Genomic DNA, 26,226 nt, shown 5'->3' on the forward strand with positions numbered 1-26,226 from the left:
GTCCACGTGCACGTGCACGCCCCAACGTAATGCAAGCGGACGTTGTGCAAAGCCGTGGTGACACAAAGGCCGCACTGTTCGCCACAAACCCCAGGGCTCCTGCGCTCCCAGGGATATAGAATTAGAATTAGCAGAACAGGCATTCCGATTCAAACGGAATCGGACCGACTGGCCACACCGCGGGCAGACCCCGGGAGAACGAAGAGGCCGGGTGGTCTGGGCCACGTCTTTAAGAGCCCTACAGTTGCTTCCTCTTCTTGTCACCCTTTCCCTCTACCACACTGAACCCGAATCGGGTTTCCAAGTTTGCATCTTTGGTATAAGCATAGTGGTCTGCTTTTGTATAGATGGCCTTTTTCCAAAGTGCTTCAGCAAGTCACACACACCAACGGCGGAGGCAGCCATGCAAGGCACCAATCTGCCTGTCTGAGCTCTGGACGGAGCGGTTAGGGGTTCAGTGTCTTGCTCAAGGACGCTTCGTTATGTTGCCTGCAGGGGAGATCAAAACGGGAACCGTGCAATACCCGCTCCACCTCCTGAACCACTGCTGAGTCAGGGCCGACCCCTTAACAGGGATCCTGATGTTAGCAATACAAAACTAGTGCTGTGAGCAGTCTAGACTAGCAATGGTTCTCAAACACATTGATCATTTGATATGTATTTTCTCATGGACACTCATTTCAAAGTATGTTGTGGTAGGGACCCCCATTTGAGAAGATTTGTCAAGATATTCATGAAAATGTAATTTAATTGGATGAATACATTCGGAAAACCCTTGAAGGAATCCTAGTAGTCCATGGACCCCACTTTGAGAACAGTGGAAAGAAGAGACAATGGGAAAGAGAACACTTAAGAGACACATCCTATGATTACGCATCCAATAACCATGTCATTTACCTTTACACCTTATCTCAGGCACCATGTAAATATGTAGATATATTTTGTATTTTTATTTAGTTTTTTCTTGTTTGATCTCTTTTGTTTGATCTCCCCCACTTCTTCTTCCCTTTCTCACTTCTATCTATGAAATAATGATACGATGGGAGCGATGCACAAAATACAAATTTCGCCCACTTCTTTACTTCTGTAAACCTGTGATGTGACAATAAAACTGATTCTAATTCTGAATTTGGATCATTCCTCTTTTGTTTGTCCTGTCTCCAGAGCATAGGAGAGGCTGAGGTGTCCATCGTGGCCCAAAACAAGGACTGCTATGAGAGTGGCATTGTCTGTATGAAAATACTGGTCATCCACGTGGGACTAACCAAGATCTACTTCACAGACAACTCTGGAAACCCTGTATGTACACATACACACACATGAGTACACAGTTCAATGGCCTCTATGCACACAGAATAACTCCTCCTACTTCCGGGACAATGCAATGTTACATTTGTACACTCTCAGAGTTTCATATACCATACGGGGCCATTTGGAACACACTCAAGGACACTTTGAGACCCTCCCCCCCCCCCCCCCCCTTTGGTGTAGTTCTGTTTGACCAGAATGGAACAGAGCCTTCATTAGTATCAGCGCTAACACCTGTGAAAGAAGTAGGGAAGGGGCCCAAGTTCTTTTCAAAATGATGTATTTTCATAGAGCCTATTAAAAATACAGTTCAGTTAACACTCCGGATTGTACTATGTATACACAAGTTAACTGCCACCGTGTGGCCATAGAGGGTAGTTGCGCCAGCAGGAGAATTGGTCATTTTCAGTCACACAAAATATAGGCGCTAGAGTGCCAGCAGATGTGGCAGATTTTACTCTGAATGGTCCCCCCTTTCGTTCCCCCCAAAAACCGGGAGGCATAATCTTCCATTCTTATAGTTCTTACCTCACGGTCACGCTGGTCACGCTAAAGTCTCTCTAGAAGCGTTTATATTCCAAACGAGATGCATGCTGAAGACAGAAATGAAGACAGAACATTGTCCTGGTAAAAACCATGGAGAGCTCCCTAGATTAGGAGTTACGAGCCATTATTTTTGAGCCGTAAACAAGGAAGTGAACGGCAGCGTGTATGCACGAAACAGCAAGGAATATGGTGCAGAAGGAGAAGCCACCCCCCCCCTGATATTTTTGTTTTATATCAATAAAAAAGCCCTAAAGACGTCCAAGGCCTCCTGCGGTGTGATTAGAAAAGACGTGTATACATGCATGTCTAACAAATGTTAGTTGACTGAATACTCCATGACCGTCAAAGTCAGCTAAACTCTTAAAGTAATACACATTAATACCACATACAGCATGCATACACAAACAACACATACACATGTACGTATGCATTCACACACACACACACACACACACACACACACACACACACACACACACACACACACACACACACACACACACACACACACACACACACGCGCACACACATGCACATATAAGGTATAAACACAATAGACAGCAGTACTAAACATAAATGTACTGTACATTCTCTAGATCTATTTTATTTGCCAATTTGTAAGCCATGGTTGTCCTGTATTTGTCCTGTACTCAGAGCCCCTCCACCGTTCTGGGCCGGGGGTCAGAGTTTGATCTGTGGAATGCAGGCTACTACACTGTGGTCCACTTCGCCAGCCAGGACATCACCATCCTCTGGGACCGCAAGACTACCGTGCACATCAGAGCTGGACCACAGTGGAAGGTGTTTATTCCTTTGGGAAACAGTTAGACAACCCACAGCGAAAAGAATGATATATGTGTGTGTTTGAAGATTTTGCATATTAATAACCCATTTAGACTTGAGGCCGACTTAAACGCCTTCTAAATCCTAACCTAATATTTCAGAAAATCTTCTATTTTGTATTAAAAACAAAACAAAAAAATCATATTGTTATACATAGCATAGATGTATATAGCGCCAGCACACAATAAAGGTCCATTTCACATGGTTTATTACCTCTGACGAACAGACAACGGACGTGTCCCCTCCATATCTAATTATTGGACAGTATTAGGATGTTGATATTCATTTTGTATTTATCCTTAGGGACCCAAATCATACCCTAGGCCTAGAGGCCTAGAGAGCATGTTTCAAACACAGTGTTTTTTGACTGGGGAGAAACTGCCTGTCATAACCCCCCCCCCCCCCCCCCCCCTATCTAATTATTGGACAGTATTAGGATGTTGATATACATTTTGTATTCATCTGTAGGGACCCAAATCACACCTTAGAAAGCATGAGTGTGTATTTCAAACACAAAGAGTTTTTTGACTGGGGAGTCATATGTTGACAGCAGTAACTGCCTGTCATAATTTCACCCCCCTCCCGATCTAAAGATTGGACAGTATTAAGATGTTGATATTCATTTTGTATTCATCCTTCGGGCCCCAAATCACACCTTAGAAAGCACGAGTGTCTATTTCAATCACAAAGTGTGAGTGCTGAGAAAGGCCCATCTGGCCGAAACGTGTCCGCTGTCCGTTCGTCAGAGGTATTAAAATTAAAAGGACATTTATTGTATGCTGGCGCTTCCTTCTTTCCATTTTGCATTTTTGAGCCTTGCACCTATAAGAATACTCTGCTAATTTGGTGTGTCCTTTTTCCGCTATGTATATAACAGGATAATTTCTTTTTAGGTTTTAAAGGTATAACGCCTAGGTTTTCCTGGTCTTAATGGGATAAATGGAAAATGAAAATTATTTCCTTTTGTGTATTTGTATATGTATTTGAAATTGAGAACTCAGATAAGCCATCGCAAACAATTATGTGTCACAGGCTTTTGTTTAGAAAAGCATACTTGTTACTTGTTGCATCCAGGGCCTGCTCAGAGGGCTGTGTGGGAACTTTGACACTGTGACAGTAAACGACATGACCACCTCCAGTCACATGGAGGTCAACAACGCACAGAGCTTTGGGGACAGCTGGGCACTGGGACAGGTACGTACGTACAACTCACCCGTAATCAATTCAGCATGTATATCTTTCACATTTAAAAACACATTTGTAACAACACCATAACAGTGGACTGTGTAAAATATAGAAAATTGACGCCTCACTCTCACAATATGGTCACTCTTCTCTCATGGGGGGAAAAAACGATTCAATCTAATATCGCAATTTTTAATACCACGATTTTCAGAGTTCAAGTTCAGAATATTTTTTTTATGTATAAATTAATTAATTAATTCATTCATTTAAAATGTTCTAGTATAAATAAAAGCAAAGTAACTAATATTGATTCACAACAATCGTTGAATCGCAGAATAGCAATATAAATCGAATCAGCACCCTAGTTATCGAGATCGTATAAAATCGAGAGGTAAGTTCACCCCTACTCTGTTGTGCTCTGGTCCAATGCTCTGAGGGCATGTTCCTCCACACGTGTCAAACTCCTCACTTTCAGGTGAAAAAAGAAACAGCTGGGGATTCCATTCTTTAAAAAATTGCTAAAATCGCTAAAACAAAAGAAAGCAGCAAATGAAAAATATATATATCACTCATCTTGTACTTTCTCTAATAACAACTCAAAACATGAACCATGGTTCATGGAAATCAATCTTCAATCTTGCCGTCTTACCCACCACAATTGGTGCTGTAGACCAGTGTTGATTGGTTGTCAAACATTTTCATGTCAAGGACCCCAAGATTAATGTGTATTTATTAATCTGTAAAGGTTTCTGAAAGACCACCCACTTCGAATGTTATCAACCGATAATCACCTTATCACTCGGAATGCAATCAAGCCAGCAGGCTCGCCTGGAGACTACTGCATGTTTACTGGCTGCGATTCCGCGGAAGTTAAATTACTGCCGTCGAAGCGAAAACATTGTGAAACTGACTTACATGATCGAAGACTGATATGAGGTTAGGGGACTTAGGTGACCGGTTAAGACTGAGGTTAGGGTTAGATTTAGGGTTAGGGTTAGTAATAGTCGGACAATGCGACCAACGGACGTCGGACGTCTCCACGTTTAAGTAACCTACTGGTGATTATCGATTTTCAAACAAATACGTTGAGAAGAAATTGTGCCACAGACCCTCATACGAGAGTGTCAAAGATTGTGTTGAATATTTATGAACAATTGTTGTTTCAATGTGTATTTGATTCGGCAGAATTTGTCAGTACGTATCCCCCGACTCAAATGTATACACAATTCTCTTTCCAGCCTGTTTGCTCTTGCTCAAAGTTTCCCTCAAAGTGAAGCTCTTTTTTACTTCTAAACCTCTCCCAGGTATCTCTGTCTTTCTTTTCTCACTCCTTCAAAGTCTTTCTCACTCACCCTCCTGCGCTCGTTCTCGCAATTTTCTGTCCATCTCCCTTGAGTGTTGGTGATATTTAAGAGTAATCAGACACTTTATCACCTTCTTGGTGTGTGTGTGTGTGTGTGTGTGTGTGTGTGTGTGTGTGTGTGTGTGTGTGTGTGTGTGTGTGTGTGTGTGTGCGCGCGCGTCAGTGTGTGAGTGATTATGTAGTTAAGCGACCGTGTGAAGGGGACTTGGGCAGACAGCCGTACGCCAAGAGAGAATGCGCTATCCTCTACAGCGACATCTTTGCACCTTGTCACAACGTGGTATGTGCACACACACACACTCTCACACACACACGCACGCACACACACACACACACACACACACACACACACACACACACACACACACACACACACACACACACACACATATGAGTACATAGACATAGCAGACATACATGTATACAACCAAACACATGCATGCATACATGAAAGCACACACACACACACACAAACACGCACACACGCACGCACGCACACACACACACACACACACACACACACACACACACACACACACACGCACACACACCGTGTATGGTGCTTTGCAGCTGTAGAAAGGTTATCCTGCTGGCAGTGTGGCAGTAGGTTGGTGACAAGGGTATGGGAACTGTTCTTATCTGATCCACGGCAGTAAGCTTTGGTCCTCAGAGATCAACACCAAATACCACAGTCACCAAATACAAAGCACACAGCACTCATACACGTGTTCTTGCATTTTCACGATGTCTCCTACCCACACACATACACAAACACACAATATTTGTTCCTGAACAGTCACGCCTAGTTTGCCTAGAGACACATGAATTCCCATTACAAATCTCAGGATCATGCAGAAGGGATTTTGTCATAATATGTAATCCTCTGTATGGCCAGCAGATGGCAGCAAATGCACAAGCTGAGGTCTGCTGAGCTAATTACTTTTCTGTATCTTTGTCAATGTATTCTTTATAAGAATCAAAATTTACACACCCAGCGGGAGAAGCTGGGTTGAAAAACATATGAATAAAACACAAACACCAGCACATCATAAATTAGAAGATGTTGAGGATTCTAATTATGAGCATAGTTCAAGAAAGGACACTGCACACAGTTGTGTTTCCAGCTTATTACAAATACGCTCACCAGGAAAAGGTTCTACTATTGTATATGGAACTGAAAAAGGTTCTATTATTCTTTCTAACCACTTGAACCCCAGCATGCCTTGGGGGTAATATTCACCCAAAATAGCCGATCAAGCTCAAAACACATCCCATCACGTAACTCAAGTCCATTTCTCTAAGACTACAGAGTTTAAAGTTGTTAAACTTTGTCCTGAACTAATGTTGACGAATTCCGTGTACACATTGCCATTAGGTTAACTTGGTACCTCTACTAATTCACACATGTTTTATACTTTCTGAAATATATAACTAGTTTATAATTTTGTAATGGAATTCCATTGGGCTGAATCCTTGGTCAATGTCAACATCATACTTTAACTTACATACTGTTAAGTATAGATTCGTCATATACGAATTCTGTCACAGGCAGGCCACATTAACCCATTAATGACCTGAGGCTGGTTCTATACAAATTCCTTCTAAAGCCGTAGTTCTCTAAACATTTTCGTGCCAAGAACCACCAGAATGTACTTGGCCCCATCTGATCCCAAAAATTATTCAACATTTTCCAAATATTTTGGAGCTTAAAATAAAGAAAAAAGGAAGAAAAAATCGCACTGTGAACTTGCATAGCTGCTACTTAATAGCCAACGCAAAAATAATCTAAAATGTCACGGGTGCTTTTAATGGGTTAAGTCCGACTTGTTATGTCCGAGGTGGGTTAAGTCGTATGTTAAGTCTGAGATGGGTTAAGTCGTATGTTAAGTCTGAGATGGGTTAAGTCTGATATGTTGAGTCTGAGGTGGGTTAAGTCGTATATGTTGAGTCTGAGATGTTGAGTCTGAGGTGGGTTAAGTCCCCATGCTGCCAGCATGGGGATGACGTCATTCACTGGAGGTCATCCTCCCATTATATTTGTATTATTAACATTCTAAAATGAAAGGAGCCTGTACACATCAAAGTGATGAGCACAGTCAATGATCCATACACATTTCTGTGCTGCTTTAAAAAAAAAGATCTGACCTTGCTTTGATGCAGTTACAGTACAGTACTTTGACAGTTAATCCCCTCAGACAATGGCGCTGCATTTATTCTCTTTCTAAAACGGTTTTGTATCATTACACATCCCACATCTGAGCAAGTCTTCAAAGAACTATACTACAGTCACGAGAATACATAGAATAAATACATAGAACCCATAGAATATATCTAGTAAAATACATCTTTCGAAGGTATCTCAAATTCAAATGCAAGTCAGTACAAATTAAAACATAGAGTTCTATCGCTCTATGGTGGTAAATAGCTAGTAACCTACAGTATGTTTGTCAGCCTGTCACCACCAGCGTGGACATGGGGGGCCCAGTTATTGTTTTGTGTGGAGTGACCAACTCATCGTTGATGTGACGTGTCTGTCACAGCAGCCCTCATCTGGGCCCCGAGAGTGACCCGCATCCCATTGTCCTCACGTCTTTTCCATCAGCACCAGTCTGAATTATTAACCGCTCACCCCCTAAACCCGACCACCCGTAGTCTCCCCCACTTCCATTTGGCCTGGTTCACTTGTTGTTTTATATGATGTATCTATCTATTTGTGTGTGTCTGTGTGTGCACACGTGCATGCATCTTTGTGTGTGGGCGTAACTGCCTAACTGATTTTTGGGGTCTGATGCTAAATCCTAGACCTATTTTGTTAAATAGCGCAACATTTTCTAATCAATTTGAAAAACTTGATTTGATTAAAGTCTCTATTTGAGAATATGTAACTTGTTAGCAAAAATAATAATAAATACAAATAAAAAAACAAATAAAACATAAACTTTTTAAATTATTTACAGTAATCACTTAATTCCTGTTCAAAGATGAAAATGCGATTGTAGATCTGCCATATTTTTGGTGAAATATAACGCCAGGTTGATATTTGGCATTAGGAAACTATAAAAATGTCAAACAATTGCCGATATATCAGTTGTGGTTTAGTGTGTGTTTAGACTAGTGTACTGTACTGCATTTGCTTTGTTAGGGTATAAAAATGTACACTCTGTGTGTGTGTGTGTGTGTGTGTGTGTGTGTGTGTGTGTGTGTGTGTGTGCGTGCGTGCGTGCGTGCGTGTGTGCCACCCAGGTGGATGTTGCCTGGTTCTATAGGAACTGTCTGACAGACACGTGTAACTGTAACCGTGGAGGTGACTGTGAGTGTCTCTGTACGTCCATCGCTGCATACGCACACAAATGCTGCCAGCAGGGGGTCGGCATTCACTGGAGGTCACCCTCCGTCTGTCGTGAGTACACACACACACACACACACACACACACACGCGCGCACACACACACACACACACACACACACACACACACACACCCGCACAGACACACACACACACACACACACACACACACACACACACACACGCACAGACACAGACACACAATCAAAGTAATAGATTTATTCAAATATAAAAAATAATTAATGATTTTCGATTTTTAAAACAGCAGATCTACGAGCTCTGCTTGTATATCGACCAGTTTTGTTATTTTTATGTGACGCCATTATATGTTTTACACTGATCTAGTTCATTAGAATTGTTTTGCGTTGATTTGTCAATATGGTATAAAAATCATTTGGGAGCTTCTTGATTATTCGATTAATCGAAAAATGAATCCATGGAATAATTGAAGAAACTAAAAAAAAACCTTACAGATGATCTGTAACTCCTGGAATGAATCTACATATGACGTGATTGTTCCTGGCTGAAGTGTATTCTTTAAATGGAACAAAACGGATTTTACAGTGTAGATTGCGGTCTAAGAGATTAAGATAGGATTAAATGGCAGTCCGTGGTCCAATGCATAATAAACTGGGGGTCGTTGACGTTAAAAAGGTTGAGAGTCACTGGTCTGTATTACTTGTGATTTCAAAACTGTGTTTATCTGGTTCTCTTGCAGCCTTCGACTGTGAATACTACAACCAAGGTGTGTATGAGTCTACTACAAGGGTAACACTTTACTTAAAGGTCGTGTCTGTAATGCATTAAGCTTAAGGCATTATAACACTCATTATAAATGTTTATAATAATGTACGACAACTTATAACAACGTATACTTATAACGTATTATAAGCGCTGGTCATCATGCATTAAGCTCAGTGGCACAGCACATGGTAACTACCTTAACTTATAGTTATAAAGTGTCTTTGTTATGCATAATAAACAGAACAGAAAATACATTTTCAGGTTTATTGCATTAATTTCAGTCAATCAGAGAGAGTGCTCATTTATCAGCTTAATTTATCACTTCCAATTTCACTTGTTTAATCTGTATCCTGTCTGAGTTCTCTATCCTGACTGGATAAAATATGTATCCCGCAATAGAGCTATATAAATCAACAAAAATCACTTACCCTACCTTTTAAGATTTAAAAGCATATCTACTGTACGTTCCCTACAGAGCTGGGTGACGGGCCCTATGCTATGTTCAGTGCCATCTATAATGACACCATGTTCGGAGTGAATCGTAGCAGCAGTTCGGTGTTCCCCATGACTAGAGTGGCCCCAGGGACTTTGCCCGCCCCAGGGCTGCTCTTCAACTTCATGGTCACCTCAGGACTGCAGAAGGAGCCCAAGACACGTGAGCTCTCATATGCACACTGTCATTTACACAAGTGTATGAATGGACCGGCTTATGGATCGGCTAGTGTCGCCACGTGACACCATCGTACGACGAAGTATAAAATACGGCTTAAGTGGTAAAGTAGTGCTTACTGTAGTTCCTTACATTTTAATATATTTTTGTGTTCCAATCTAATTTTAAGGAATGCTCTTTTTGGAGTAAAACCACATTTAAAACAAGCAGTGACAGTGGAGTGGAAGCAGTGAAAAGTAAACTCAGTGAGGCCTCCTTCACACATATCAAACGAATGTTCTGTGCTCTGTCTGTGATTAATGGCTGCCACAATCGCATGTCCCACTGGGAGGAGACCCCGGGGCAGACCAAGGCGCAGTTGGAGGAAACACATCGACTAACTGGCCTTGGAACGTCTCGGGATCCCCCAGGAGGAAGTCACTAATGTTGCTCTGGAGAGGGAAGTCTGGAGCACTCTGGTGGAGCTGTTGCCCCCGCGTCCCGACTACGGATAAGCGGTTGAAGATGGATGGATGGACAGACAGACAATGCAATTCCAATGGGTGTCACATGGTTTGACCAAACATTTGTGTTTGATGAGGCAGCAATCAGCAATCTAATTCTAACCCTTATCATATTTTGCATATGGCATTTGTTCTATGAGCGCATAGGACATACATACAAATGGTTGTAAAAGAATAGTCAGCATCCCATCGAGTGAACAGAATATGAAGTAGTAGAAAGAGTCTTTCCACTATACTTCGTATTCTTTTGTTCTCAGTTCTCAGAAAGAGTCAAGACACAGATAAAGTATCTAGGGGTTTGGATAACAAAGGAATTTGATAATTTATATGACAAAAACTTTACTCCTATCAACTCCAAAATAAAAAATCAGACCGGTCTGAAGTGAGTGGTGCAACAGTGCCCCCTGTTGGTACTCTAAACATAGGGACATACTCTAAACATATAGGGACATTGCTGTTCCTTGGAGTGGTTGCACCACTCAAAAATGACCTTAATCGCTGGTCTGTACTCCCTTTATCCTTGAGTTCAAGAATCGAAACTATCAAAATGAATATCTTGCCAAGACTCTTATACCTGTTCATGTCTCTACCAGTTAATGTTCCATCCAAACAATTCAATGAGTGGGATAAGTTAATTTCGCAATTCATTTGAAATGGCAGAAATTAATTAAAATGTATTAATTAAATATGCAACATTACAGCTGAATAAGGAAAAGGGAGGCGTGTCACTACCAAATCTACAAGACTATTTTTTACGCCGCCCAAATTAGATTTGTGGCTTTATGGGGAGCTAATGATACAGAAGCCAAATGGAAAGCCATAGAAATATGTAATCAGGATATCCCAGTACAAGCTATGTTAGGCGGCAAACGCCAATTTAGATAAATTAGATCCAATCACATCTTTCACATTACAGACTTGGCTCACTGTTGTCAAACAGTTAAAAATAGAAAAGCAATCAAAAATACTGAGAAGGGTAGCCTATGATACGGCATTTACACCAGGAAAACTGGATCAGCGGTTCAGGTTTTGGTTTTCCAACCATGGGATCACATCTTACTATAAGATTATGGAAGAAAATAGATTACAGAGCTTCCAGAACCTTTATAAATACTATTTAGAAAATCAAGATTTATTTAGATATCTCCAGTTACGTCATTATTTTAATCAAGAAGTCCAGAACCGTGATCCACAAATAAATCAGAACAAACTTATTCAATTGATTACTCAGGCATATACAAAAGGAACAAATAAAATAGAATAAAAATTATATCTGTATCAAACTGCAGAAAACATACTGTACAACAGTATGTTGTACAGGAAAAATGGGAAAAAGAACTGAATGCTCAAATCACAGTTGAACAATGGTTAAATATTTGCAAAACACAATACACATCAAGTGAATTCTGCTGGAAAAATACACCTCGCTTTTTTATCACTCCAAAGCTTAAATGAAAACAGCTTGGAGCACAACAGTTGTGCTGGAGAAACTATGGCGAGGTAGAAGTAAATCATTGTCATGTTTTCTGGGGTTGTTCATATTTTAATGCTTGGAGTCTTGGAGAAATTGCAGGAGATCCTGGGTATATACAGATATTAGATTACTGTATATTGTTATATCTGGGAGACTTAACAGATTAAATTACAGTGACAGGTATCTAATGAAAATATTCTTGGCTGCAGGGGGAAAAGCCATTACTCGTAAATGACTTCAGGCAGAATCTCCATCTGTAGAAGACTGGCTTCAGGTAGTCTCTGAGATCTTTGACATGGAGAGGATGACAGCGAACTTGAGAATGAAGAGAGAGTCTTTTGAAAACAAGTGGGAAAATGGTTATATTATACCTCTGAGCAACAAGAGGGCTAGGAAGTAGGAACCTGGATGGTTTCTCAAATATATATAAAAAAAAATGATTGCACTTGGTGTGATGCTTAAACCTTTGACAAAAATAATCATATTCAAATTATACTTACATTTTAAGGACTAAATACTAAAACATTTAAAGGAGAAATACCATAGATGGGATGTGGAAATGTAACTGAATGTCTGAAAAGGGTAAACAAGATAAAATATGTTCTTCGTACTTAATTGTCCAATTCTATTCCCACTTTATATGTATGTACTATGTGTGTATATGTATGGATGTGTATGTCATTGTAGGCACATACTATACTGCATTTTTTTTTCTTTTTCTTTTCTCCAGAAATACACTGTCTACTATTATATAACAGTATTTGTATTCTATTTTGTTTCATGATTCGCAAGATGATGTTTGGCAACATATACTGTGATGTCCTTTTTTTTATTTGTTTGTTCTTTGTGTGTTCTTGTTTTGTTTTTGATTGTTCTTGAAAAATGAATACAATTTAAGTTGAAAAAAAGTAGTATATCGCCCACCACTAACCTCACTCTCTTTCACGTAGGCGTGCCTATGGTGTCACTGGAATCCGCAGAGAGACCAAATTACTTCCTGACTGTGTCAGGGCGAAGCCGACTCCAAATGGAACGCTGGAGTCGAGGGCCCGAGTTTAGTCGTAGGGCGACCTTCATCCAGCACCAGGGGCTGTTCCTGCCGGGCCACACCTCCTTCGAGCTGATCACCCAACCAGGCATCTTTCTGACGCTGACTCGCACGGCTGTACGAGCCCAGAAATACCAAAACTCACAGGACTTCAAGACGAGCAGCAGCTTCACTTTGGAGGGTCAGTAATGCTCCCAGTCCCAAGTACACACCAGGAGAGAATAATCAGAAACTGTAAAGGCAGACATACATACAAGCACGCACTCGTCTCGCACACACTTTTAGAGAAATAAAATAAAATTGGCAGATGCACACACTCACAAACTCACAGGTTCATTGACAAATACTATACATATTCATTGGCTTTGTAAACTGCCATGTGAGTATGAAGTAGCCTATGCTAAACCTTAAAGTGACACAAATATTGAATCATCTGTTTTTCTCTCCTTGTCAGAGAGCAGTTTTCTGATCCCGTACCGTATATTTTGTGAGTGGCGATACCAAACCTGTGCCAGCCCCTGTGTCCCAACATGCAGTGACCCTGATGCCACACTTTGCCATTTCCTGCCTCCGTAAGACGCTCAGCTCAAGTACTGTCCAAATACAGGTATGACTAAAAATTCATGTGTTTTGGTGTAATGTGGTATTCTTCTGTGTGCGTTGCAGTGTGGAGGGCTGCTTTCCACGCTGTCCCAAGAACATGCTAATGGATGAAATCACCAGGAGATGCGTCTATGCAGAGGACTGTGAGTGATATCGACCTGTTTCTCTTGTACACCTCAGAGAATATAAACAAATATGGTTTCATGCTGAAGGAGTCGCATGTGATTGGCCCCAGGATCGAATCCCATCAGAGTATGTTTTACAGGCCTTTTACATGTGCTATTAATGGTTAAAAATGAACCAAGCATAGAAACATAACCTTTTATGAATATAATATCAGAGTATGTTGGAAACTTCAGGGTTCATTATACAGTATGTACGTTCATAGCTTCTTCAGTGGAAGGGAGTGGCGAGCCTCGCTCCTGTTAGTCAATGAGGCACTCCAATCCAATCCAATTTATTTTATAGCACATTTCTTAAAACACAAGGTTTCCAAAGTGCTGTACAAAGTGAAAATAAATAAAAACACTAAGGAAAAGTAAAAAGACACTGAATCTTGGCGAGTCCAATATGATTTTATACTGTACATTGGCAACTGGAAATGGGCTTTATGCACACACAATAAGTCTTCATACTTCCAGGCCCCTTCCCTACTCCCTTCACAGGTGTTACTGATGATACTAATGCAGTGCAGTGGTTCTCAAAGGACAAGGACACTCTCAGAGTTACGGGGCCATTTGGAACCCACTCAAGGACACTTTGAGACCCACTGGTGTAGCAGTGTGTTTTCAGTGAGCCAACATGGCCAACAGAATGGAACAGAGCCTTCATTAGTATCATCGATAACACCCCAAGTTCTTTCCAACATGTCGTGTGTGCTTAGAGCCCATTAAGCCCTATACTGTATATTCAACGGTAACTCCTTAACCATGTTCTTATTCATGTCTTCCAGGTGTGTTCCTTCCCCCAACTCCAACCCCCTTTGCATATGTCACTCGGTCCAACAGAACAACCACAGTGCCCCCCATAACCACACCCACACCAGTTAGAACCACCACCAGCACCACAAAGAGGCCTATAATAAGTACAACATCCACCACAACCAGGAGGCCAATAACAAGTACAACCTTCACCAGCACCAGGAGGCCTATAACAAGTACCACCACCACCACCACCTCCATCACCAGGAGGCCTATCACAAGTACAACCACCATCACCAGGCGGCCTATCACAAGTACAACCACCACCACCATCACCAGGCGGCCTATCACAAGTACAACCACCAATACGACCATTACTACTACTAGAGCCATCACCACTACACCCTCCTCCACCAGGGCCTCCACCACAAGGACCAGTACTTCTACCGTTTCTCCCACCCCTCCCAGTGGGGTGCCGGCATCCACGGCGCGCATCACAATCTCCCCTGCTGCATCGTCGACCGTAACCACTTCTCCGACGACTCCGCTCGTTGCCACTGTTTCGACCCGGTGGACCGGCGCACCGACCACGTCGTCTGCCGCTCCGCCGACCACCGCGACCACCATGATAACCGCGATTCCACCGGTCACCACCACCGCCACCGTAGCCGGCGTAACCACGTCATCGGCATCCACCATGCTGACGCTGGCGTGGACCGGCGGACCGACCGCGTCGTCTACCCTCTCCCCGACTACTGCTCCGTCCACGGCAGCCTCCGGCGTCTCCACTACCACCACTCTCGCGGCGGTGACGACCACCCAGACCACGCCAGCCGGACCCACGTCGCCTACGAGACCCTTCAGACCCGGAGACATCACCACCACCACTGTGCGCCCACCGGTCGATACCACGGTGGCAGTCACCTCCCTCACTCCCACTTACACAGGGGTCCCCACCACTGCCACCACACCCGGACCGGTACTGAATGAATGAATGAATGAATGAATGAATGAATGAATGAATTTTTTCGTGTCATGCCACTTTGGCCCAATCCCATATGGAATTACTGTATATGACACATTGAAAACAACTGACATTACAGTCCCTCCCGTTCATATTACATCTTGCCTTATACACAACATAAATAGATATGTACGTACAGTATTTGAACAAAATGAAAACAAACAAGACAATGCCATTTTGCATGTAAATGGCCCTCCTCCTCATTGACCAGGCCTTTTCAAGGAATGAGGCAAATGAAAAAATGTCATTTGGAAAGTCATCCAACCACACAAATTCATAATTTGGATCTACCTCATTAAAAAGTCTCTCCCTGATAGAGTTGTAAAATGGGCAATGAAAAGCAAAATGCATTTCATTTTCAATTTCCTTTAGACCACACAAACTACATAATCTATCCTTCTCAACCGTGCTTACATATCAATATGAAGACCAAGTATGCCAGCCCTGGTTTGAGCGCATAAGGATCGTTTTCTTTTTTGACCAGGTACCAGCGACTAGTACCGCTAGTCCGCTAGTCGGTAGTAGTGTCACTACTACCCCCGCCCGGCCGCCCACGTCCACTGGCGCCACCACCGCGGACACCACCACAGTCACGGGCGGCGTGCCGATGAGACCGACGAGACCGCCGAGACCGACGAGACCGACGAGACCGCCGAGACCGACGGCGCCTGCAGAGACCACAGAGTCCACCACCGCTGAGTCCACCACCACCGAGCTGCTGACCAGCCCCGAGACCTCCCCCGTCACCACAGAGGAGCTGACCACCACTCCCCTCCTGCTGCCCACTGGGGCTTGTACGGTAAGGGTTACCAATTAATATATGTTTTATATTATATATATATATATATTGTTTTTGTATCCATTTTGGTCCTAAATATAATATATTTAGTTCTATGTTTCAAAACCACTGTTTTGAAACATAGAACTACTCCTTTCTGTATGGTTGTAATGCACGCACGCACGCACGCACGCACGCGTGCGCACGCACGCACGCACGCACGCACGCACGCACGCACGCACACACACACACACACACACACACACACACACACACACACACACACACACACACACACACACACACACACACACACACACACACACACACACACACACACACACACACACACACACAAACACACACACACTTGTGCAGTAAATCTATGCGTGAAGAGAGTGTGTCTAGATGCTGCGGCTCCCCCAGAATTCCAGCGAAGATACCACTGGTATGTGCTGGATCCCTGGACCAAGTGATCTGTGCTCTTGCTGTCAATACAGTCATACATTATCTCTGTATCTGTATCTGTGTGTCTGACAGACAGTGTTTGTTTGTATCATTTGATTTGATTCGCCAATTCACATCAGGTACATTTTTCGTTCACAAATATAAGCCTGATTCCTTATTTGTCGTACAACACTGTTGCTCTCAGAAAATCTTAGGCATTCACTCTGGCAGATGCAAAAGATACAAAGATGCTAAGCTACACAGCATATCTGTAGCTTTGTAGTTTGTACCTTTGTAGCTGAAGTTGAAACCTGCTGAACCTTTTTGTTACGACGGCAGGTAGCAGTTAACTATGGAATTGTGTATTTCCCATCAGTCAATCAGTCAGTCAGTCAGACAGACCCCCAGGCATGACCATATCGTGACATCACGTGACATCATCAGCGATGGAGATCTCTGATGTCATCAGTTAGCCAGCAACTCTGACCTCAAACCTCTTCGATGTCTCCCTTTTGACTGATACCTGTCCATTTAAACTCTAGAGACGCGCCTGCCCCAAGGTTATTAGTGCAGCCACGCCCAGGTCACCCAGGCGGATGTGCAACCTCCCTTAGGGTCCTTTAGGACCTCGCCCTTTAGGGTGAGGTCGCCCTCAGGCGTCTTACTGGTAGCTGTGTAGATTTTGCAGCAGCAACAAAATGTCTGATGTATCTTTGTATATTCGTGTCGCTGGCTTCCATTGACAATGAATGGTAGCCTGTATCTTTGCATCTTTGCAATTTGCTGAAGACAGCTCACTGTCCAGTGTGTACTCTCTCTATCTCTCCTCAGCCCCCGTACTCCTTCCGCATTGACGAGTGTGCCGAGCTCATCTGTTTCAACAGCGAGCTGCTGCTCCACAACTCGTCTCTCCATTGTCGCTACAACACAACCATGCCTCAGTGCAGCCTGCTGGGCCTCCCCATCCTCACCAACACAGACCCCTGCTGCCCACAGTGGCAGTGTCCCTGTAAGTATATACACCCTAGGGTTGTCCCGATCCGATCACGTGATCATGTCATTTTCAAATTACATGACATTCAATTGGACCGGGAGCGAAAAACATCCGATCACGTATCATATCCATATCATGATATTAGTTTGGATATTGTACTATTGTGATATGGCATAAGTGTTCTATAAAAATATAAATATCGGATCGAGAAAAATTGGTATAAGCAGATACTCAAAATCAAATGATCAGAATCGGATCAGTATAAAAAAATCATGATCAGGACATCCCTAATTACACCCATTTACTTATTTTAACTCCAACAGGAGCGAGGTGAAATTACCGACCGACATAGTCGGTTCAAGTGTAACCAAAATGGACGCTGGACACATTTGGTTAGTCTAGTTGTACACTCTCAGTTACAAATGCATAACAGAACACTAGGCATTTCCCTGTGTACAACAAATACAGTACGCCACAAAGACGCCGCTGAAATTAAACCAGGAATGTGCTGAACACCACTCCACTAACTTTATTCCTCTGAGATTCAAGAGTGTCAGTCTGCAGAAGGAACTAAGATGGGGCATAGCTTTCCAGGTATCCTCAAGAGATACAGGCAGTATCAGAGATTCATTCTGATCTGTTAAAGTATTGATTATTTATGTATTTTTCATTGAGGCTCTAATGGATGTACACTAATGAAGTTGTGTTTCCCTCCCCTATTCATCCTCCTAAAAGGACCTCAGCTTTTATTGTGTTTATTATTGTGCTTTTATCTGTCCTCTTATTCTATTATTCAGCGAGCATAATACTCTGCCTTCTGTTTGTGCAATTATACATTTTTAATTAACTGACACTTGGTACATTAAATCCGCCAGCCAGTCGACTCACATTTATACTTCATTTAATTAAGGAAACGGGATCGCATTGAATATTACATTTGGCCATTAGCAAGCTTTTGTAGATAGTAGATTCAGTTACTGAAAATGAAGGCTGTGTCATTGCTATGTGCATTGCGTATAACGTCTTTAATTGAAAGGGCCGTAATTGATCTAGCAAACTGAATAGGCAGTTTACCCCATTATACTATTTGAAGACCAGGGCACAATGTGGAATATGTTAAGCAATTCAATATAGCTAATAGACTGACGTTCTTCCATTTCTATATACTACTATGACTGTGCATGCCAGGCCGTTGCTCAGTGATGTCAGACCTGCGTGTGATCACGTTCGATGGCAACAACGTGGCACTATATGACAACGGCTCCTACATCCTGGTCACCCTGCCCAGAGAGACCATCATAGGCACAGTGGACAAATGCCCCTTCAGCCAGGTAACCGGAAATCTGAACTCTACCGCATGATAAACATATTGGTTGGATATGGTTGGTTTATGTGTTTTAATAAATGGCCTTCTGTTTTCCCTTTTTAGAGTGTCAACTCCATCCGAAGATCTGTGAGTAGCAAAACCTCTGTTGAAAATCTTATGACAGTTCAGAATCATCTTTATTGTTACATCACAGTTTTACAAGTATAAATGTGGTTTTGCACATACAGTGTGATCGTTTTCCAAGAAAACAAAGAAAGGGAAGAAGCTTCTCAAATTTAGAAACTTCTTCCACAAACAACACTTAAAAAAAAGCTTTCTTAGCTTATTTGCAAACTGCACAGCCGTAGGGTCTCTATTATTTTATTTACAATACAAGCAAGGGATTTCCACATATTGACAAGCAGTTGCGATAGTTACATTGATATTGGGGACTATTTGTCATTGGGCATATTAAAGTGTTTTAAAATATCACTTTTTGACCTAACCTGTGACTGCTAATGTCCATCATTTTCTCTCCCAGAGTCCTGCAGGAGGCAGTGATAAATCTCTGTGCTTTATCAAGCTGAACATTACAACCGCCTCCTACCGAATCATCATCAATCGGCTGGACCGCAAGGTGACCGACCGTCTGACAAAGTTTCAAACTGGGCGGTAGTCAGTGTTTGTGTCGCTTTCCACTCAGACTGTACAGGCCTCTGTTGTCTACGATCCTCAAACCCAGTGGCGGCCTTATATATGTTTCAATCGTTTAAATTGAAACGGGCCTCGAGCCTCCAGGGGCCTCCCCACTAGCAGCGCTGACAGTTGCGATTGCGTCATTGTATAGCCTATGCTGCCTTCCAGTTATAGCTTAAAGTAAAAAATGGTTTTATCAAGCAAGCTGCTTTTGTGTATGTTCTACTTGGCTGTGTATGCTGTTAATAATTATTATATAATAATAATAATTATAATAATTATTAATTATTAAAATTATGACGTCATGAACGGGGCCTCCTGATCCTTAAGGCCGCCCCTGATTAAACCCATGGATTAAAGTTCTCAGTTGCCACGACAGATAGAGGCCAGCGTCTCTGTGCAACATCTTCCATAAACCTTTAACCTTAATAGTCTCGGATATTTCATGAAAGCAAAGGTTAAAGCCTCGATCTGTGATTTCTTCAACTGGTTGTTTGTAGAACACCAGGAACAAATATTACTAAAACATCATCATTTTACATTTCACATAATTGTGTTAATTGTTTAGAAACAGTGCTAGTGTGGGGGGCTGCTTTCAGGCTGTTTCTGTAATCTCATTTTGTCAGTCGTGAGATTTAATTTAGCTTTAATCCATTCAAAACCCCTTTTCACATTTTATTGGCTCTTTGTCGGCATTTTCTCACACTGCAGATGTTTACCATCACTATGTGTGTCTGAGTCCAGGTGTTGGTGAACTACAGACCGGCCCGGTTGCCGTTCTCCCGCCATGCTCTGTTGGTGGATGACACGGGCAGCATGTATCTGATCAACACGCCCGGAGGGGTCAACATACAGTGGTACCACAGCACGGGCATCATGGTGCTACAGTACACTAATGGTGGCAATGGATCTGCACCCACACAAGGCCTGTGTGGTGAGTATATGCACGCACATATGTGCATGCACGCATGTGCGGAGTAACTCTGGCTGACTTGAAGGCAGCTGGGATGGAGCCTGAGGTGATGGATGTGTTGATGGTAACGAATTGGAGTACATGAGGGGCAGTGGCCTGGAAGATGGAGGAGTGGATAGGGTGTAGAGAGAACAGGTGGTTGGTCGGGTGGATGACACCATTTCCAGGACCTCGTCTGGAGATAGCGGAGAGAAGGAAGACATGCATGATATGCTGGGGGTTAGCGTTAGGTGAGCTATGATTGATTAGTGGGAATATGGGAGAAAGAGCTTCATCGTTAATCTTCTTATCAAAGTAGGTGACGAAAGCTTCAGCAGAGATGGTCGGGGGCGGACCGGTGGAAGGGGTATAAGGTGGGAGGAGAAGAATTACCTTGGGTTATAGAGGCAGAGGACTGAATCTTAAGCGCGATAGAAAGACAACTTAGATACATTTCATTATAATAATGGATAATGAGATGGAAAGGCGGAGAGGAGTCAATGAATGTGGGAGAGGTCATCTGATTAGCCCATTTTGTGCGACTTCCCTTCAGCCGACCCTGAGACGTGTTCAGTCACTCAACTCTGAGCGATTTAGATAAGCGAGGAGCTGGCCGACACACAGGGAGGAGAGAGGCTGGTTACGGTTAAAGACAGATGGAGAAATGGATAGAAAGGAGGAAGTTGCAGTGTCAGTCGAGAGGGAGGGGAAGGATGGATTCAGGGGAGGGGAGAGAGGAGAAGGAGGATAGAAGACAAGAGAGAGGAGGGGTTTTTAGAAACCTCCGGTTCTGTGACAGTTTTTCGGGCTCGCTATAGGTTTAGGTGTGGGAGTGTAGAGAGAAATAAGAGGAGGTTACAAACATGGTGGACATTTAATAATAATAATAGAGACGTCACAGAGAGGAAACACTGAAGCGCAATGTACATGGTGGCCGAAAGTGGTATTGCAGTTTCGAGCGGCACTGGGCCATACGTGAACGCGCTGGCCCGCATCGCGAGCCAATACACAACAACGGCGGCGCTCATTCATGACACGCTCGCACACACTCACGCACGGTACTCGTTCATGTTTTCGGCCCGGCGCGTTCACGCATGGCCCAATTCCATCCCAGAATGCACTCTGGGTGAGCAACTCAGTGCAAGTGGATGGGAGCAGAAATCCGGTGACGTCTCTATACTCAAAGGGCCAGAGACATGAAGGGGGGGCAAGAAGGCAGAAGAAGGTGAAGGCAAGATATTCAAAGACAGGCAGGACTTTATGCGACTGCAATTGATTCACTTTCTTGCACATGCACACGCACACACACACACACACACACACACACACACACACACACACACACACACACACACACAAACACTGTGTGCAGACATAAGTTTAATGCAAGCTTTCAGTCGTGTGACCTTCTTCAGGCATTGTTTTTGAGCGGTTGCTGTTTATTACTCTGTTCGGTTACATTTGTACACAGTTAAAAGATCACTCAGGATTTTACAGTGTAGATATAAAAGAAAAAGTGAGTGATAAAAAAGCCTGTAGCCAACTACTACACATTCACTCCCACTTGAACGATAACGATAACGATGATGCCACTTAGGGCTGTCTGAAAGCCCAGTGGACGTAATTACACTTTTACAGGAATTCATTATTCTCTCTTTTGGTCGGTCTTCATCACTGTCTGTCCCTTATTCACACATGCGGTAATTGCGTATGAAAATGCAGTGGAAAAAATAAACTGGCACGCAAACGTGCACATACTCACAAGAGACACACACACACATTTTGTTTTGCTATCTTTATTTTTTAAATGCCATGACTTAGGGCCGATTCATACTCCTATTTTACCACTGTTTTTCGGCGCTGTAGTGCCGAAATGATTTCGACTTGTCAGAAATTTTCAGTAGCACCGAAGAACCAACTTTAGGACGGTACCCGCCCCCCCGAACCTCAAATGACGTCAAATTGTAGGCTAAAATTACCCTGCTGGCCCAACTAGGTGGACCATAACCATACTGTAAAGTTATACGACGTGAAAATAGCCAATATACAAACTCACAACACTTTGCGTGTTTGTAGGTCAACTAATTTTGCCACTTTTGAAATCTGTTTCGATTATATTGACATAGGGTCAAAATAGGGACGCCAGGTAAAAAGTGGTGGCAGAAGGCGGTTGATCGTTCCGTTGGATTTTGACACTGTGAATAGCAGCAGCTTGCTCGGCAGACAAGATGACACCAGGCAGTCTTACATGACAAGTTCTGAAGCTTATTAAGCGTATACAGAGCATATATTTGCAGAGGTGGCTGGAAAATATGAGTCACGAATGATGGAGCCAACTAGCCAAGAAGGACAGGAACAGACTGTGTGCAGGGAATGAGACAGTATGTATGTATGCAAACTCATCTACAGTAATATGAGTACACAGTTTAACCACTTTCAACATGATGTCCCTGTTTTGGGCATGATTATAGGTCAACATTTTCAAACTATTTCGGAACATTTCAAAACATGTCTTTAGGTTTTCATCATTTTCACCTGTGAGGACTGGGACTATTTCTCAAATGACACTACTAGTGGGGATATTTGTCTCCACTAAGTATGGTATTTCTTTATTTGACCATTTTGGTTTGCAAATGTAGTCCTAGACCTGCTATGTGGTGTTTCAATTTGTCTCAACAGTCTGATTGGTGTAGAACTAATCAATTTCTTTGCAATACCTGTTTGGTCCTCAAAATGGCAGGTTTATATAGGACTACATTTACAACCCTCGAGTATGGATGTATGGATGCATGCAAACGCACAAAACAACGATAATTCATAAAGTGGCAAGCCTTCAGACCCTGTCGTCAGGCACACAGGGGTTCATTGGCAGGCAGTTACAGCTGCCGTGCCAGGATGAGAAAACACACTGGAGAAACAGGTTGTGTCATAACCCCGGCTCTCTGATAATATTACGAGTGAGGTCTCGCACTATGGGGAGCACTCCATGTGTCATCACTAATCCTGCCAGTATTGGCTGGCAGTCGTGATGCCTGCATTGAGTCGTTTTAATTGAAGGTTTGCAGAGAGTGAAAGGGATTGGATCTGGTGGTGTAATACTCATGTTGGTTAACAGAAATTCATTCAAGTGTTATTGTTGTACATTCGAATATACGAATGTATAATTCATTGTTATCCAGTGGCTTAGGGGCAGAGTTCTATTAAAGGTCTGATGCTAGAATCACCCCTGTTGGCAAAGTGGAGAGACGAAGAAGGTTACAAAATGGTGATAAGAGACATGAATGGCTATTTAAAGCAAGCACTGTGGACATTTGGAGGTGAAGAACACCTACTGATTGGCAAAAAAACTACTTTCTGGCCTTTGACAGCCCATACTGTACATCCAAACAGAAAAGTCCTATCTGATTGTATTAAACGTTGTTAAACAACGTTGAACGATAATTCAAAAAGTGGGGAGCCGTCAGACACTGTCGTCGGGCACACAGGGGTTGATTGGCAGGTAGTTACAGCTGTCTGTATCTGTCAATTCTGTCATGTGTCAGGTTGCTGTGACGGGAACCCAGCAGACGACCTGAAGCTGCCCAACGGCACCGTGGTCAGAGAGCTGAGTGACATGAGGCTGTTCCTGTCCGCCTGGAGGGTGCACACGCTGGACGAGACGGAGCACATGCGCCGCATCGGAGACAACTGCACCACGGGCGACTGCTCCACCTGCCTCACCATGCTGCGGCAGAGGCCCTTCACACTGTGCCACGGCAAGGTAGAGCAAAACACCGGCAGGAATAGACTGGCGTTGTTGGCTTATTGATTATTGCTCTGGATTTTACTGTGTAAAACTGTAAATGGTTTGTTTGATTGATTGATTGATTGGTTGAAAATTGTATAAACCAATGTTAAATAAATCTGTTTGTAGAATGGGGCTAGTTTCGAATTGCAGTGGTGCATTTACAGTATATGGGGCCTTTCTCCAAAGCGCTTTACACTGTGCATTCACCAGGTCACACACACATTCACACACAGGCACAGACCTGCTGCTCGACCTGCTCAGTTGTTAGGGGGTCAGTGTCTTGCTCAAGGGCACGTTGACATTAAGCCACCCTGTGATCGAACAAGGAACCTTCTGATTTCCAAGCAGTCAATTGTGATTAGTTCATATTCTTTGGATTACAGTTTGACTGTGCCACTTTGTTCGGTGTGTGCGTGTGCGTGTGTGTGTGTGTGTGTGCGTGTGTAGGTGGCCCCAGAACAGTTTTGCGACATCATGTGGGCAGGGGACCTGCATTACAAGGATCACAAGTGTGACTTCTTGGCTGCGTACGTGGCAGTCTGTTACACGCACCAAATCTGTATCACATGGAGACGAAGAGACTTCTGCCGTAAGGACACACACACACATGCACACACACACACACACACAGGATGAGAAAACACATACACTGGAGAAACAGGTTGTATCATAACCCCAGCCCTCTGATAATATTATGAGTGAGGTCTCGCACTATGGGGAGCACTCCCTGTGTCATCACTAATCCTGCCAGTATTGGCTGGCAGTCGTGATGCCTGCATTGAGTCGTTTTAATTGAATGTTTGCCGAAGTAAAAGGGATTGGATTTTTCATTTTAATAAAACCATTTGGTGGTGTAATACTCATATTGGTTAATAGAAATTGGAACAGAAATGCATTCAAGTGTTATTGTTGTACATTCGAATATGAAGAATGTATAATTCATTGTTATCCAGTGGCTTAGGGGCAGAGTCCTATTAAAGGTCTGAAGCTAGAATCACCCCTGGTGGCAAAGTGGAGAGACGAAGAAGGTTACAAAATATAAGAGAGATAAGAGACATGAGTGGCCATTTAAAGCAAGCACTGGGGACATTTGGAAGTGAAGGCAAACCTTAAAAGATCCCAGACTGTAAAAGATTTGGTATCTCTCTTTCTCTCTCACACGCACGCGCACACACACACACACACACACACACACACACACACACACACACACCCCCTGGACATGGCGCTAGTATGTCGCAGGGACTTACTGAGCCTTTGTCACGATGTGGTTCTGGAGATGTAGGACTCAGGTGCAGAACGAACCATAGGAAGGCAGGCAGATGAAGTTCAAATGATATTTATTGACTAACACAGGATATACACGGACGGGCTTTACACACCATAACATAAACTATAAACTGACAAGTGAACACTGAATACACAGAGGCTTAAATAGACACAAAGACTAACTAGACACAGGTGCAACATAACTACAAACAACACATGATTGGCTGACACTAAACAGGACACAGGTGAAATACAATTACAAGGCAGACTGGTGAGACAAGGCAGGAGACACAAAACAAGGCAGACGGGAAATCACAGAACACTACTACAAAATAAGGTACAGAACACAAATACAAGTAATAAGTCCTAAAACACAGACAAAGTCCAAGGGCAGAGGAGCGTACCGTGACAGTACCTCCC

General features: G+C 43.0%; 1 protein-coding gene across 1 annotated transcript in view; it reads left to right on the plus strand.

The window, feature by feature from the left end:
• otogl (otogelin-like) overlaps positions 1 to 26,226 on the plus strand; it is a 68,050-nt gene that overhangs the window by 24,652 nt on the left and 17,172 nt on the right. The window contains exons 26-44 of the mRNA XM_080762166.1: positions 1,165 to 1,299; positions 2,509 to 2,655; positions 3,772 to 3,891; positions 5,409 to 5,525; positions 8,489 to 8,645; positions 9,310 to 9,336; positions 9,811 to 9,990; positions 12,933 to 13,211; positions 13,485 to 13,602; positions 13,697 to 13,776; positions 14,586 to 15,532; positions 16,062 to 16,376; positions 17,634 to 17,811; positions 18,985 to 19,127; positions 19,226 to 19,249; positions 19,644 to 19,739; positions 20,543 to 20,732; positions 24,293 to 24,510; positions 24,985 to 25,126. Coding sequence (XP_080618292.1) covers positions 1,165 to 1,299; positions 2,509 to 2,655; positions 3,772 to 3,891; positions 5,409 to 5,525; positions 8,489 to 8,645; positions 9,310 to 9,336; positions 9,811 to 9,990; positions 12,933 to 13,211; positions 13,485 to 13,602; positions 13,697 to 13,776; positions 14,586 to 15,532; positions 16,062 to 16,376; positions 17,634 to 17,811; positions 18,985 to 19,127; positions 19,226 to 19,249; positions 19,644 to 19,739; positions 20,543 to 20,732; positions 24,293 to 24,510; positions 24,985 to 25,126 — 3,613 coding nt within the window. The remainder of the gene's footprint in view (positions 1 to 1,164; positions 1,300 to 2,508; positions 2,656 to 3,771; positions 3,892 to 5,408; positions 5,526 to 8,488; positions 8,646 to 9,309; positions 9,337 to 9,810; positions 9,991 to 12,932; positions 13,212 to 13,484; positions 13,603 to 13,696; positions 13,777 to 14,585; positions 15,533 to 16,061; positions 16,377 to 17,633; positions 17,812 to 18,984; positions 19,128 to 19,225; positions 19,250 to 19,643; positions 19,740 to 20,542; positions 20,733 to 24,292; positions 24,511 to 24,984; positions 25,127 to 26,226) is intronic.

The sequence above is a fragment of the Protomyctophum bolini genome (genome assembly GCF_963924005.1).
Source record: "Protomyctophum bolini genome assembly, chromosome: 4".
NCBI classification, from domain to species: Eukaryota; Metazoa; Chordata; class Actinopteri; order Myctophiformes; family Myctophidae; genus Protomyctophum; species Protomyctophum bolini.